The sequence below is a fragment of the Panthera tigris genome, chromosome B4, assembly GCF_018350195.1.
Source record: "Panthera tigris isolate Pti1 chromosome B4, P.tigris_Pti1_mat1.1, whole genome shotgun sequence".
In the NCBI taxonomy this organism is placed as follows: Eukaryota; Metazoa; Chordata; class Mammalia; order Carnivora; family Felidae; genus Panthera; species Panthera tigris.
Window position 1 is genome coordinate 31,453,201 of NC_056666.1, and position 17,688 is coordinate 31,470,888.

The 17,688-nt window shown below is 34.3% G+C and overlaps 1 protein-coding gene across 11 annotated transcripts in view; it reads right to left on the reverse strand.

Moving 5' to 3' along the window:
• Positions 1 to 17,688, reverse strand: part of CUL2 (cullin 2) — a 157,560-nt gene that overhangs the window by 22,388 nt on the left and 117,484 nt on the right. For all 11 annotated transcript variants that reach the window (XM_042991425.1, XM_042991435.1, XM_042991432.1 and 8 more), the window contains 4 exons: positions 7,847 to 7,943; positions 7,644 to 7,754; positions 4,195 to 4,357; positions 1,199 to 1,323 (listed from right to left, as the gene is read on the reverse strand). In XM_042991425.1, coding sequence (XP_042847359.1) covers positions 1,199 to 1,323; positions 4,195 to 4,357; positions 7,644 to 7,754; positions 7,847 to 7,943 — 496 coding nt within the window. The remainder of the gene's footprint in view (positions 1 to 1,198; positions 1,324 to 4,194; positions 4,358 to 7,643; positions 7,755 to 7,846; positions 7,944 to 17,688) is intronic.

Here is a 17,688-nt window from a genome sequence, read left to right on the forward strand (position 1 = left end):
GGAATACCGTATCTTAAGGGTAACAAGATACAGCCTCTCAACTACCAGGCCTATCACTTTCATAGAGGATAATATAAACAAAAACTGCCTTCAAAGCTACTGAAGGCTGAGAGGGAAAGGAGAGCTAAAAAGCCAGAATCTGTGAAAACAGAGACCCCTGGAACTAAGCAGTACAATTCCCTACATCTCAGAGGGAAGAAGTATCTAGCAGTGCAAAAGTGAGTTTTTGATCTTAATGGAGGGAACTATGTCAGCTAAAATTATCTGGGTCTACTACAAATGTATTCTCTTACACTCCCACCCCCTTGTCCTTGACACCAATCTCTGCCTCTTTGCCTAGTACCATTTAACACCCAGAATCTAAAAAATATAGATTAATAAACCTAGGCTTTACAAAAACGGAAAACTTATTAGTGTGGCAAAACCATTACTGTGGCAGGATATAAAAATCACTGGAGTGATGAGCATTTAATAAATGCTCCTAAACAATGACATCCCTATAGAGATTACTGCAAATGAAGAGCCAAAAGCTCTACTTCAGGAAAAGAAAGAAGTAACATTTCATGTCATGTCTATCTTATTTGTCAAGCCATCACTAGTGATAACAAAGGCGGTGATCCAAAAAGATTTGATGATACGAACACATATTGAGAAGAAAGACACCTTGTTGTAAACGGTCATTTGACTGACAAGGAACTCTTCAGAAAGATGGGTGTTAGGAACATGAGGATACTGCTGGATATTCTGGGTAGTAAGCATATATTTAGGGAAGATTGTTTCAATTTAAATTTGCTTCCTGGACTACCAAATTCAGAGCATTTATAAAGAAAGCAAATTGTAATTTGCCTATACTGCCTTTGATAGATACCATTACTACTATAACTATTAATGCCAGTTACATAGAAACACAATCATTTACAAACAGCAAACATATTTTTCTGTGAGAAGTTAATTAACAATTGCTAAATGAACACATCAGTATAACTAAGAAGCCTATCTCATTCAATGACTTTCTAATAATACGGTAATTCCAAAATAAGGACAACAAACTATAGGTTTAAAACATATTTTAATAAATATGTTTCATTTGTTATCATGGTAGGACTCTTCTGCCATTGTTTAAAATAGTGAAGTCAAAAGAAAAACTCCATGATATTCTGATTAAGAGAAAAACATCCCAGCTCCTTATATAACTCACATTTTCCTGAGTAAGATTACTGGTTGCTCTAAGGCCCTCATCATGGATATGATTTTGCAGCTCCTGAATCATATGAGGTAAACCAGTGGACACAGCACGAAGTAAGACATACATATTTGCCATGTCTGAAGAGAAAAAGAAAATTTGATTATTAAATTTCCAAAGAGTTCAAATAATATTTTAATGCAATAGGTAATATATGGTTCAAAATGCAGAGTTACAAGAGAATGCAGAGAAAGTCCCCCACACCCATCTCCAACCATCCAGTCCTCCTTTCCCACAGGAAAGGAATACTGTAGTTAATACCTTTTCAAAGATGTTTCATGCACATTCAAACAAATACAGATAGTCTTTCCTCTGCATCTTTTTACACAAAAAGTGTAGCCCGTTTTATGTATTATCTGCAATTGTATAACACACTATTTTAACTTAAGAGATCTTTTTATATCATTACACAGTGTATTTCACATATTTTATAACTGCATAGCACATTATATGGCTATATTACAAATGCTTACAAATTTATGAAAATTTGGTTGTTTCCAATCTCTTGCTATTACAACATTACAATTACTAAACCTGTATATTAGCAAGCATATCTGTAGTATAAATCCCTGGAAGTGGGATTGTTATGTCAAAGCTTCATCCTCTAAACAGATCCTTATAACACAGCTCCCAACAGCAGGAAGTTCCCTTGCCAACAATGTGTTATCAAATGTTTTGATCTTTCCCACTGAGAGGTGAAAATGATGTCTCCGTGCAGTATTTTTAAACTTTTTATTGAAATATAACACACGCATAAAAAGTGTGCAAACATGTATCTAAATGAATTGTCATAAGTGAACACATAAACACCCACGTGATCACCCTGGGTAAGAAACAGACATTTCCTACACCTACAAGTTCCCTGCACGCCTCCTCCCAATCACTACTCCTCTTGCTCTTCCTCAAAGGCAATCACTGTCATGACTACCAACCCACAGATTAGTTTTGCTTGTTTTGATTTATAAAAATGGAATCATACAATTCCTTCATGTTTGGTTACTTTGGTTCAACATATTTATAAGGTTGATCCACATTTTGTATGGTAGCTGTAATCTGTCCATTTTCACTCCTCTATAATATTTCACTGTATGAATATACTGTACTTCATCTATTCTGTTATTGAACATTTGAACTGTTTATGGTTTGGGGCTGATACAAATAACACTGCAATGAACATTCTTGTACCTTTTTGTACGTATTTGCACACAGTTTGGGCAGGGGATTATGTATCTGGGAGACAATGTCAGTGTTTCAAAGCAGTTGCATCAATTTATATTCTGAGCCTAGTGTATAACAAGCTCTCTGTACTCCACACATTTCCTAATGCTTATTATATTCAATCTTTTAAATTTTATATCAAAATGTGACTATTGATATCAGTGTGGTTAATTTGTATTCCCCTATTTTAATAAGATTGAGGGCCTTTGTATATGTTTACTGGCTACTTGGATACCCTCTACTCTGCAGTAACTGTTCAAATTTCTTGACCATTTTATACTTTAGACATAAACCTTTTTCAGTCATTGCAAATATATTACCCTATGATTGCCTTTTGATACTTTTAATGGTCTTTTAATGACCCAACGTTTTTAATTTTAATGCAGTCCACTAGATCAATCTTTCCTTTGTGGTTAGTGCTTTTTGTGTCTTATTTAAAATTATCTTTCCCTACCTCAAGGTCATGAAGTTATTCTCCTACATTATATTCTCACAGTGTTACTGTTTTACATTTAGGTCAAAAGCCTACAATGTATTGACTGATTCTGGACATGCTGTCTGAGGTACAGATCAAATTTTACTTTTTTCCCCAAGTGATTATCCAATGGACTCAGCACTATGTGTTAAAAAGACTATACCTTTCACCCATTGCTTTACAGTGTTACTTTGGTCGTAAATCAAGTATCTATTGTATGTATGCATGGGTTCTTTCTATGCTATTTTATTCTATTGGTCTATCTCTCTACCCTTACACCAATGCCTCGATGTCTTAATTACTGTAGTTTTATCATAAATCATGCTATCCTGCAGTCTTCCCATTATGGTCTTTAAGACTGTTTTGACTTTTCTTAGTCTAAGAGTTTAACTTTCAGAATTAAAACAAACAAACAAACAAACAAACAAACAAAAATCAAACCACTTCAGTTTTGAGTATATTCTCCTGATCTATAAATCAATGTTGCTTTCAACAGTGTTTAGTTTTTTGGGGCGCCTGGGTTTGTTAAGCGTCCGACTGTGGCTCAGGTCATAATCTCACAATTCATGGGTTCCAGTCCCACAACGGGCTCTGTGTTGACAGCTCAGAGCCTGGAGCCTGCTTTGGAGTCTGTGTCTCCCTTTCTCTCTGCCCCTCCCCCCACCTCTCTCTCATGCACGCACACGCGCGCACACACACACACACTTTCTCTCTCTCAAAAAAACATTAAAAAACCAATGTTTAGTTTTTTGTGTAAGTCTGGCACATATCTTGTTATGTTTACTCCCTGCTAGTGAAAATTTTTAGTGCTATTTTGTCTTTTTTAAAAAAAAATCCCATTTTTTTACTGCTTATTACTAGCATCTCATTGCATCTTTATTTTGTATTTTCTTCTATTTTGAGTGAGATTAAGCATCTCCGTGTATTTACAATCTATTCACGTTTCCTCTTCATCTTCTTTGCTTTTTTTCCTGTTTATTAGAAACTCTTAATGTATTAAGGAAATTAGCCCTTGTGATACACAAAAATGTGCAAACACATTTTCCTAGTTTTACTTTTGACTTAGGAATATACTTTGAACATATACTTTTCCAAAACAGTCTTTCAATGTAGATTATTAAAAATCTGTAAAAAGGCACATCGAATATCTTAGAGACTATTACTAAAAATACTTGAAATCTAAGGAAGTTTGAAGATGATGTAAAAAGTGGGTTTATAATTTAATATCTATTCATAGTTACTGTTTCATATCACTTACCATTTTTTTTCTCTTGTCGGATGATATTATGACATTCTGCATGTAAGAACTGTAAGTGGTCTGCTACCATTCGTTGCTGACATTCATGAATCACTTTAGTATATGAACTTGGATGCAAGTATTTTCGACATCGAATTTCTTCATCTTTTAATCTACCTAGAACCTTTAGAAATATATTCTTACAGTCATGACCTACTATGAGGAAAAACCTGTTATCAGTAAGTAACTTAGGTAGCCTCAATTTAATGGCTCAATTAAATATGGCCAGGTAACAAATAAAGATTATATAACCAACGTAAGTCCACATTCCATAAATGATTTCAATTTTTTATTTAGGCTACTAGCTATCACCTACATTTCACCAAAATCTTATGAATAAGAACTAATAAAGTTAAGTGGTCTACATTTTGTCTTCATTTTAAAGGCAAGTTAATATGCAACAGGAAAAGTGGGTAAAAATTATTAAAAAATAGAACAGGTGGTTACTTTATGAATATTTAACTATCAAACTAAAAAATAATTTACATCAACTGGATCAAGTAGATTAATCTAATTATTTTATATTGGTTCCTCTTATAAAATGTAAATGTAAACAGTATGTACATTAATTATCACATTAAAGATTTCATTAAAATTTTTGACAGTCAAATATATTTAGTCTTAGTTAAATATGTCAATCAAGATCTTTAGTAAAGCTTATCCTATATAAGAAACTTTGGGCTACAAACAATATACTGATTAATATTAATAAGAACCAGCTAATAAAGATAAAAGCTAGAGAATCTGGCTAATTTCTACCTCAAAACAAAACGGCATTTGCAATAAAAATCATGCTAGCATAGTATAGACTTTGAAAATACCCTGCAATGCAAAGCTATATAACTAGAGTTTTTGAACTTAACAGGTCCCAGAGAACTATGTATAGGTAAGCCTTTAGGGAGTACTACTGATTTGTCTGGGCATAATTAGATAATACTGGGGGGAGGGAGTGCCTGGTGGCTCAGTTGGTTAAGCATCCAAGTCTTGGTTTCAGCTCAAGTCATGATTTCATGGTTTAGAGACTGAGTCCCACGCTGATAGCATGCAGCCTGCTTGGGATTTACTCTCTCCTCCTCCCTCTGCCCCTCCCCTGCTCACACTCTCTCCCTCTCTCTTAAAGTAAACAAACAAAACTTAAAAAAAAGAAGCTAATACTGGGATGAAATGTGATGTTGAGAGGGGAAATAAGACATCATTCCTGGATACCTCTCAGATACCTTTTGATGAAAATGAGGTAAAGATGGAAGAGAGATTCATGGTCCTATCTTTGCTACCCTGTGGAACCAGGAGTTCAGAGCAGACACAGAAACCAAAGGTAGCCAAAAAAGTATCCAGACTAAAAGATGATGGGGCATCTGGGTGGCTCTGCTGGTTAAGCGTCGACTCTTGATTTCAGCTCAAGTGATCTCATGCTTGTGAGATCAAGCCGCACATAGGGCTCCAGGCCCTGTGCTGGGCATGGAGCCTGCTTAAGATTCTCTTTCTTCCTCTTCCTCTGCCCCTCCCTGCTCATTCATGTGCATATGTGTGAACTGTCTCTCTCTCAAAAAATAATAATAATAATAATAGCCTATAAGATGTTTATAGCACATATTTAATCAACGAAGACAGTCATTTTGGTCAGTAAGTTTTTCTTTCAAAACAAAAATATCCCTTAAAAGGATTATGCCTATTAATCATTATAGTGCACTGTAAGTGACTTTAGTGTTTATGGGTTAACTAAATGCAACAGGAATTAGAGTCTGGAGGTGAGGAAGGATGAGTAAAGGAAAAAAAAAATAATGACAATCGGGAGAAGGGTACGTATCAACAGGAAGGTAGACAAGAGTGGAGTATCTCCGTGCAAGGCTTCAAATAGTTACAAAATCACTTATAGCTGGGGAGGAAAGGCCAAAACTACAGGTAAAATACAGAAAGAGAAGTAGGACGGCTACATTAGTCTGTAAATTAAATGAACTACTTTTATATATGCTATTTCCCAAACATAATTTCCAAAGGCCCTCCTTTTTACAGTTTGAGATATAATTTACTTATTGTATGATTTACCCATTTAAAATATAATTCAATGGTTTGGGTGTATTACATTATTAGTGTTTTCAAAATTGTGGTAAAATATATATAACATAAAATATGTCACTTTAACCACTTTTTGACTGTGTTCGGTGGCATTAATTACATTCACAGTGTTGTGCAACTATTTCTAAAACTTTTTCACCACACCGAACAAAAACTCTTTAACCATTAAACAATAACTCTCTATTCTCTCCTCCTCCCAGTAACATCTCAACAACTTTCTGTCTCCATTAATTTATCTATTCTAGATATCCCACATTCTAGACAGTGTATGGTTCTACATAAGTGAAAATACAGTATTTTTGCCAAGGGCCTCCTTGTGAACCAAATGTAACAAGGAGTGTACGTATCACTGATACTCTGTGCATACTTTTCAGGATTGGACCTAGAACCTTTAACAAGAGTCTAAGATGCAAAAAGGGCTTGGAGCTAAGAACCACTGACTTAATGTAACCTCTTAATAGATGGAGAAACATGTCCCAGAGGCTTACTCAAGGTACCAGAGCTAGTGACAACAGCAGGAAGAGAATAAAAGAGCTCAGACTTCTAGACCTGGGCTTTGTGGAATATATAATGTATCAGGAAGTACAGATATTTCTTAACCTGTCATCTATGGAGGCCAGTCTATAATTATTCCACTTATAATACGTTATTTTTCTTGGCTAAACAAACTAACAGATATCATCCTATAATAAAATGCTTGAAATTCAGTACAGCAAGTGAAAAAACCTGGCTAAAAATTTAATACATCTTATATGATGGCTGACTTTATAACTATTCCTTTACCAAGAAAATACACATACAGTTTTAAATATGGTAATCAATAAATGTTGGTTTAAGGATTAATTAAAGTTTCTTCTGGAGCTTTTACTCAGTCTTCCAAAAGTTGAACAGACCCAAAGAGTAACCTATCCAAATATCTAGAATTATTATATTTTTCCTTATTTTCACTTCCATTTTAAAGAAGAAAAGATAAAAACCCACATACCTCGCTTCTATGTTTATCCTATGCCTTAAACTTATCTACTAAGCATAAATATAGTTTATCCTTTAGCCAAGACTGTGAATATTAATTTTAAAGGCAAGCAAATCAAGCAATCAGGATTTATCAAAAAGCATCAACCATGATGAAAATTGGATAGCACTTTTTCTCATGGAAAATGCCACAGCAAGAACAATGATTTATCAATAGGAGGAATTGCACATTAATTATAACCCAGAGTAATGATCAAACAAATAAAAGCTTTTTCCACTTTCTTAATTAAGAAAACAAATGTTAGATAAAACCATGCCTGACATATAAGAGATGATGCATTTAACATAATATGCTTTCTTACCTTTTCCATATACTGTGAGCAGTTTGATTCTTGTAATAAATTTGAAGCTTCTTGTTTGTAATATTCTCCTGTTTCAGTCAGAAAGGGAGACTCAAAGATTTCCTGATAAAACTAAATAAATCAATTAAAATTTAATTAAAAAATGAGAACAAGTAATTTAAAAAATTAAAGGTCTGATTATGTTTTTAAAGGAGGCTTTTTACCTTTAAGGGGAATTTTTTCTTATACTGTTCAACATGAACAAAGGAGTTAATAACCCCATGGATTACTTTCTGGTTTGGGTCTTCTCCACCACGATCACTAAAACAAGGTATAACAAAAAATATTGAGAATACAATTATCTATGGAAAAATAGCAAAGAATGCCAAAATATGGCTGTTAATATTCTATTGGTCTAATCAATTTATAAAGCATTTTAAACTTAAGAATAATTTTTTTCATATCATAGCTGAATTAATATTTATGATAGTTAATGTAGTCATTAGATGTCATTTCAATAAATGAGAAAAGTGTTAATCATAAATACTACATTGATACTCGGACGATACTACTTTCATTTTAGAGTAGACATGAGGCCATTAATTCAAGACTTTTAAGACTGATGGTTAAAAATATTTGAATTTGACTTGCCACAAACTGTTACTAGAGGATTTGGTCAGAATTCAGTCTGGACCATTACAAGTATGCCCATAATAATCTGACAGTACACATAAACTCTATATATTATTACTCCCTGAAGGGACTAATAGGTGCTATTCTCTAAGAGATCTGCCACTGAGTTGCTTCCCATGCAAACACAAAGGTTTTTGGAAATTTTAGACATTTAGTGAGATATGTTTCAGTATTTCTATATCCCTTTACAGCTGCAAAGGAATCTAAAATCACCTCAATTATTCATGTGACATTTGGTAAGTTCCTACTTAGCCAAGGCACTATTTGTAATGCAAGTTTTATTTATCAAAAAATTGTTTTTAATGTTTAATTTATTTTTGAGAGAGAGAGAGACAGAGCATGAGCGGGGGTAGGGCAGAGAGAGAGGGAAACACAGAATCTGAAGCAGGCTCCAGACTCCGAGCTGTCAGCACAGAGCCCGACGCAGGGCTCGAACTCAAGAACCGCGAGATCACGCCCTGAGCTGAAGTTGGACACTCAACCAACTGAGCCACTCAGGCGCCCCTAAGATGCAAGTTTTAAACATGGTAACAAGTGTAGGTGAATGTCAGGCTTTCTAATTACAGAAAGAGGTAAATGAAATAGAAAAAAATAGTTTGCCTAAAGCCACAGCCCAACAGTCTGGCCCAAAGTTGGGAGTTTCTGACTCCAGTACTAATGCTCAAATCAAACCATTATGCGGTCAAAGGTATACCTTCCTCCTGGCAATCTTTCACCTCACTTTAAAATGTCTTTTTTTTCCCTCTGAGTTAATATTTATTTTACAGAGAGAACAACAGAAAATACATCATCACCATTCCATTGTAAAAATATCTTGTTCTTTACAGTAGGATAAAAAGACTTTCTAACATTTTTGAAAAGTGTTGAGGCAATGATGTTTACATATTAGTGTCCCTCCCTGCATCTCTCTAATACTCTTTCATTCTTTCTTTAATTATCTGGATAGTCTGGGGGAAGGTTTTTGTACTTGAATAAATATAGGTATAATAATTCTGTCAGTTATAAAATCTCAGATACAAAATCTACATTTTGATATTACTAATAAAAGCAATGAGTTCCTATAATGTCACATACACTGCTCTGCTCACCTTCTATTAGTTCCTTCCTAAATCCAAATTAAATCTGGTGAAATAATGATCTAACCTATCTCATCTATTTGGAACACACCAGATTTTTTTTCTTTTAACTTTGCCTAGGGCCAAACAAAAATCAGTCAAGAATGAGAAACGTCTGAATTTTTGGAAAATTAGACTACTAAAATTCTTTTCATGACCAAAGTCTATTCTCCCTGCTCAGCACCAGGGAAACTTCCACTCCTGATATTCTCAGCATTCTTGCCATTTGTTTCTGATCCCAAAAGGCCCAGGTAAGCTGGAATTGGGTAACACACTGTCTAGAAGAAACACAGATATTCCTAGTGCTTAATAACTAAGCTGTCCTCCCTAGAAAGGTAACAGCTGAATTCAGAAACTCTTAGGCATAATTATTCAATCTTTAAATCACCACACACTTTTATAACTATACAAAACATTATAAATATACAGCATTTCTATTAGGCTGACAGATAATGAAAATAAACTGAAATGATACCAAGTTAGTAATACACAAAAGCACTGACTAAATTGGTCATCTGAATAAACTCTAGTTTTCATCTAAGAACCTTGGTCCCAAGAGATAAACCCTGAGAAAAGAAATGAATTTTTAGAAATATCGCTAATTATTTTATCTTAACAGGACTGTGTGGCAAATGTCTACAAAAGTCATAATGAAATTACCAACATAATGAAACCAATCAGCTGAGATGATAGGGACCAAAAGAAATATTTAGCATAGACCTTAAGACCAGGATTTTAGAGTCAGGCTGCCTGGGTTTGAGTTCTGGCTGCATTAATATGTCACCTTGGGCAGGCACTTCTTAACCTCTTGGTACTCACTCCGATCTCCTCTTCTGTAAAGTGGGGATAATAAAAGTACCTACACCTCATGGCTGTGAGGATGTGGTAAAGATTAAGCATAACGCAAGAAAGCATGTAACACAGTGCTTGGTGTAGGAATAAACAATTAATAAATACCACCTATTATTTTAAGTACTAATAGGAACAAAATGGAAGCATTTTTAATATATTAGAGAAGAGAATAAAGAGGCCAAAAAAGCACTGATTGTCATTTTAAAATCAAAGCTTTTGAAGCCTATGAAATGAGCTTTTAACTCAAACAGCAGACCAAATTTTTGACAGTCGTCAAAAGTTAGGCTGGAACTCTCAAAAGTCTTGATACTGATATATGACAAGGGGTACATTAATCTCTTAGTGAAACCTTCCCTTTACCCGTATGTTTAAATGAAAGTAGCGTTCCAGCAAACTAAATGCAGTCCCCTGTCCCTACTGTAAATCTGGGAAATGACAGGAAGGTTACTTTTTAGTACCCCATTGTTGGCGGTAGCCCTTGGACTTAAAGAAATTGAAAAAAGATGGAAAGAAGACAGGACAGTGTGGGAAAATAAAACTATACGCAAAAATGCACAAGAGAATGAAATGCTACAAGGAGAGGATGGGAAGGGAGTAGAGGAAGACAGGCAAAGAAGTGGCAGACACCGAAAGCTGGACAGCACAGAAAGTTGATAAAACCATCCAGGACATGAGGAGCAAGAGTCAGTCTCTGAAGCAAGACGAGTCGCAGCTCTGTGTGTGTGACCCTCTGGGGCGGTAAGGCGGGGCATGAGAGGCAGCGGAGCTCAAGAAGGGAAACCGCTGCAACCAGAAGACTTGCTGCGGCCCTCACCTGAGAACACCTTCTAGTTTCCCCTATTCCCACCCGAGAAAGGCAATGGGAAATCGAGGAAATGTTTTACCTTCAGACTGGCAAGATTTCCTAACAGCAAGTATTGCTGAATGGCAGAGAAACAGGCATTCTCACATTCTGCTTGTGGAAGAACAAGCGCATCAGAGGGCAAACTGGCAAAATTCTAAATGCATGTACTCTATGGCTCCAAACAAACATCTGCATTCATGCATGATAAAAAGCAAGAGTTGGATTAGTGGGTAAACTGGAAACAACCTAATATACACCATGAGAAGGGTTTAATAAAATGAGGTAGGACCATACTAAATAAATACTAAGTAGCAGTTTAAAAAGAATGTGGTATAAACTAACAGAAAAATTATCAAGATATATAATTGAATAAAAAAAGAAGTTAGTAAGTATGTACATCATTTATGATTTTCAAAAGTTAGAAAAAATCACATAAAAAAGAAAACAATCTCTGTATTGTACTTATTTCTGTATGTAAACATAAAAAGACCTAGGAAAAGGTTTGTAAAGACACTTAAGCAAATAATAACAGGGATTATTACCTCTGGGAAGAGAAAGCCTAAGAAAAGGATCTGGAACATTCAAAGTTTTTCAAGAATGTATGTACCACTTGTGTATTTAAAACTAAGTTTTTCATTGAGTAGCTAATTACATGGTCCAGGGAAGAAAATGTACAAGGTGAGTCTGGCACATCCTGACACACTAGGTAACAAGAAAGGTTGCAAGGATGACTAGGATCTTCTCAAAAAGACCATGGTGCCACCTAACCAAATGGAAGCAATTTAAACTTTAGTAAAACACCACAATGAATAGAAACAAATCAAATGTATTTAGGTCTATAAGATCATCATAATATACTGGGGGAATAAGGCTAATTGGTCACTTTCTGAGGATAACAACAACCCAACTCATTATCTTGACAAATGGGTAAAGAACAAACTGAGCAGTTATTTTACCCTTCCTATATGAACTTCACCATTGGGTAACCAAATAGTAGACGAAGGGAAGCATGTCTTTATAAAATTATTGCTTCCAGGTAGGAGTTAAAACAAAATGATAGAAATAAAGTGACAGTTTTATAAACCTCATTAAACAAAAGACGTCAGTATTCAGCATCAGTGGTTGCTTATATCCAAAACAAGTGAAAAAACAGACATTATGAAAGAACAAAGTATCTATAGTTTCGTCCGAGGGAACCAAGGAGTCTGCCAATTTGCAGGAAATAAAGAGGACAAAGGAACATTTTTTGGATGGACAAAACTAAACTCTTACAGAGTCTAGGAATATACACGTGGGTGATAAAATCATAAGAAATAGAAGAAAGGAACTACCTTACAAGTCAGCATAAAGGTAACTTTTGCATAAAGGAAGGGATGGGACACATATAAAGGTTTCAGGGGTGGCTGGCATGGTTCTATTTCTTGACTTGGGTGGTAATAACAAGAATATTCACTTTATAATAATTCATTAGGCTGTACAATTGTGTTGTGCAGTTTTCTGTATCTTAATTTACATTTAAAAAGTTAAATAACGCACACACAGCAAAATCCCCCCAAATACAAAAGAAAACTGATATAACAATATTAATATGTGCCAGAATAAAGAAAAAGAGCACAAGATATATGATGTTACAACAATAAAAATAATTAACCATGAAGATAATAATCCGATATTTACTCAACTAACAAACAGAGATTGAAAATGTATGAAACAAAAACTATTAATTGCAAGGAAAAAAGTCAATAAATCTAAAACTGAGCTGGGAAATTTTAAAATACATTTTTCAGAAACTCTGAGATTCAAAAGAATAAAGATTGAGTTAGATTTTTGTCTTTATCTAAGACTGTATTTTTCCCTCAGTGAAGTCTCTAGGGTCTAAACAACTAATAAATAAAAATGACAAACACATGGATGCATCAGAGAAAGCATACATCAGCCATACCAGGCTATGTTACAAAGTGTTCCAAATTCAAAGAGGAGAATTTCATTTCAATTTTTGCTTTTGTTTACAGAGTACTCAACACTAAAAAGTTAACTACAGAATTACTGGGGAAAAGAAATGCAATTCTGAATCCTTCTAACATTAAAAACTCAGGGTTTTCAATGGTATCCTTAAGTATCTAAGTAATTCCTTTTATAAGCATTTAAAAATATATCTATTTATTTCCTTTTTATAATTTCATATATCCAATTTTAATTTTAAGTAAAACTAAAGTCCTTGCAGAAAATTTATAGCACAATATTTATTTTCCATATTTATGCTTGCCTCTTTATATATTACTGAAAATATTCAAATTCTTATACTACAACATTTGGATCCATGAAGTTACACTATTTTATTTATTAAAATTATAAACAACTTTAGGTTGTTACTGCACTGAAAGTCCCAGTTGGCAATTCTACTATATTAATATGAAAGATAGATAAGTTACCATATGAACAAAATTACTTCTATCTTTCCAAGTGAAGTAAATACTGAAAAATATGCAATATACAATCTATGGTTACATCATGTGTTTTCTTCCTTATATATATATATGAAGGAGCACCTTTACTTAAAAATTCTACAACCTACATTCCACTTTTAAACCTAATATTTCTCTGAAACACTTTTCTTCAAAATGAATGAAACTGCGATTATTCCTATAGTGTTTACATAGCTCAAGAGAAGCCATCTTTATAAGAATACAATTAAGCTGAAAGAGTTCAGTCCCAGTTTATATCTTAAAAGCAGATGATGCATGATCTTTAAGCCATCAGCTCCTCCTTTTCTCCTTTTACATCATTTTACATTGCTGTCTTTTCTGTCTGTCCTTTTAAACCTTCTTCTTGTCTTTCCTGCAGAGATCCACTTCACCCAACTGAAAAGTCATGAAATTCTAACTATAGTTTACTAAGTATTTCAGCATTCATGCTCCGTAAGAATCCTCACTTAGTGGAACATACTGATTTCACAAGGAAAAATCTTCCATTAGTCTGACAGGTAACTTTACTTCTTCAAACGCTGAGATGGGCCTCAATTTTCTGAAATCTTCAAAGAAGTTACCTCAGGACTGGAAATGCTATAATCTATATATTTTTATTATAATATGGGAAATGTAAGACAATTGCATGTGAGATCACATACAAAAATTCCTAGGCTCATGGGTGGTGGTAGGGCATAAAATATATGTAATACACATAACCAAACTTACATTAAGAAGTAATCTTTTCTTTAAAGATAGCAACCAAATTAATTCCTTTACTGATGAGTTTAATACTACACAGCTGAAAGAGGGAAAAAGTGTATTACTCTGCTTTAAAAAAAATTATAATCATTATAAAATTAACTGAGGTAGAGATTATCTAACCCAAATTGTAGGAAAGAGCAATCACATTAGTATCAGATAACTACCTATGTGGAAGAAGCAAGCGTTTTTAGCTAAAGGACAGTGTTAAAAATCATAGGGCCAAAAAAAAAAAAAAAAAAAAAAAAAAAAAAAAAAGAAATGTAGACAGCTGCTGGAACACAGTTTCAAAGTACCAGTATCTGGTATGGTGAATATCTAAGAGCAAACATGCTACTAAGTATTTAAGAATTAGGAAAGACATATGTTTTTATCTTTTAGCAACTCTTGGCCATTGTGATAAAAATAATCTTTCAGACTACATTAAATAATTTTAGTATTAAGTGAGACCCATCTACGGAAGAAGGAAACGAGTTCTATCTGTCAAGGATTGCTGGTTCGTTAGTATTCTCTACTCTGAAGTTTTTTAACGTATAATCTTCTCTTCACTTCTGTGCATTGTTTTCAAACTATGTTTCCTAGTGCTCTCAGCAATTTACCAGTCTCTTGTCAAAGTCTCTTGCATTATTGTCATCCTATTTATGACAGTTGCTTTCTTATTTAAATCTAATTAGACCTCATATAAAACCATATACTGGAAAACAGAAATTTCAAGTTGAAAGGGGCCTCCAAAGGTCAGCTGATACAACCTTCCCTATTTCACAGGAATCCAATGAGGTAATTTATTCAGGAAACAGAATTATAAAAGAAATTGGAATGCCCTGATTTCCAATCTGTCTGTTGTTCATACAAATTATTTAGAGAGGGTTGCTTAAAATTTAAAAGGAGGTGGCGGGGGGGGGGGGCAAGAATCTAGACCTAAGGAATCAAGGAAGATTAAGACTATGTAGGCTGAGAATCATTTTTCTGAAAACATCTATAAATACTTTCTCAAGAGTTTGGGAAGTAAAAAAGCATAACCCCCAAGGATGAAAAAAAAAAAACAAACTGATCCAACCAAAAGGCGTTTCAACCTGTTAAATCCATTACAGATTTGAAGAATAACAGATAATGTTAACTGAATTCATAAGAAGTGTTAAAAGGTTAAGCTGTCTTGACAAACTTTACATAAGAACCTGTTTAAAGAAAAATACCTACACAAACTGGATTGCTTTAAGGAGTTATTATAAAAAGTTTTCACTTGGATATTAATTTTACTGAATACTTATTGTACCTTATTATGCCTCAGGGAGTGTAGTAAATACTTTACATAAAGCATCTCATTTCATCTCAACAACAGCCATATAAAATGGGTATTGTTAACACTCTCTTTTAGTAACTTGATTTAGACAAAATTCTTTTGGCATCAAGGGAAAAATAGCTGGCAGCTAAATCACAGAAGTGTGTAAAAATATTCCCTAGGGAACAAGTTACTCTACTCTGGTATTTTAAAAACTTGTAATTTTCAATCAATTTTCACTTTATTTTACTTCTTACTCCTAATCGCTCTTTTTAAAAAGTAAATTTCATCATTTGCAGTAGGAAGTATGGGCAGTAATTCAACTATTTCTTATGCTTTTAAAAATTATTAATGGAGCTCTAACACAGGGCTACAATAAGCTAGGTAAATTATTAATGCCTTTATTTTCTTTAACTGAGATTACCAGATAGAAAACAATGCTTAAATATCAGGAATTCTACATACTGTCTCACATTAGGAACCCTTCCTCAACCTCCACACTATATAATCATATCTCAGCTGAACGAATACACAGATTCCTGTAAAAAAAAACCAAAACTTTGGTTAGAGATTTTAAAGTGTCCCTCTCACCAAAGATTCTATATCCATTTCAGTCCAATCTAAAAACAGTCTTGTCTCCAAGAAGAAGGAAAGAAAATAAAAATAAGAATGGGATAATAAAAGAGAAAGAAAGATACAACAGGGAAGATCAACTGAGACAAAACTGATTCTTTGAAAAAAAAAATCCAACAAAATACACAAATCTCTAGTAAAAGTCCTCACGAAAAGATACATGCAAGCAATATTATGAGTGAAGACATCACTCCAGATGGGGATTAAAAGGAAAATAAAATACCAAGTGACTAAAGTTAGTATCACAAGTGAAAAAAAAGAAAGTATTGTTGATATACTCTACTCTTTGATATTATATGATGAGAAGGGCATATATATCACCATGTGGAATTCCTCCTCCAAACCCATCATCTCAGTCTAATCTGACCCAACATCAGAGAAATCAAAGTTGACAGACATACTACAAAATACCTGATCACTAATTTTTAAAAAAAAAGTGTCAATTCATGAGAGACAACGGAAGACTAAAAATATCTCCACCAAGTAGAAGAGACCAAGAGAGACATGACAGCTAAATACAATGTTGTGATTTAGACTGGATCCTGGAGCAGAATCAGTGAAAAACTGAGAAAGTACAAATACAATCTGTAGTTTAGTTAACAGTTTTATACTAATGTTCATAAATATACCATGGGTTGTGAGATGGTAATATTAGGAAAAGAGAAGTATACAGGAACTTTCTGTATTGGCTTTGCAACTCTTCTATAAATTTAAAGTTCTTTCAAATAACAACTTTTTTAAAGTAAATACTGTCAACAACTACTTCCAAAAATTCTGAAAAAATAACTCACAACGGACTCAGAAGAAATAAATATCTGACTACTGAAAAAACTACAGGCAGTGTAAAAAATTCTGAGACAACTGTTTTGGGATCCAGCACTCTAAGATTTGGCAAAAAGCTGGAGATTGGAAAGATGGCAGAGTAGGAGGATAGTGAGCTCACCTCATCTCATGGACACACCAAGTCAACAACTACATCTACACAATTCTGAAAATAATCTGAAGACTGGCAGAACAAATCTTCCACAACTAGTTGTAGAGGAAGCCACATCAAAAAAAAAGTGTGAGAAGGGGCGCCTGGGCGGCTCAGTTGGTGAAGCTTCTGACCTCGGCTCAGATCATGTTCTGGGTTGATGGGCTCGAGCTCTACATCGGGCTCTCTGCTGTCAGCTCAGAGCCTGCTTTGGATCCTCTGTCTCCCTCTCTCTCTGCTCCTCCCCCTTTCTCACTCTCTGTCTCTCAAAATAAATAAATAAAAACATTAAAAAAAAAAAAAAAAAAAAGATGCGAGAGACAGAAATGCAGTCAGGAACCAAACCCTAAGCAACTAACCACAAGTGGGAGGGATATCACAAACAAGAAGGTGTGAGGGGATTAGACCCTACACCAGGGACCTCCAGCCCTGGGGACCCACACTAATAAG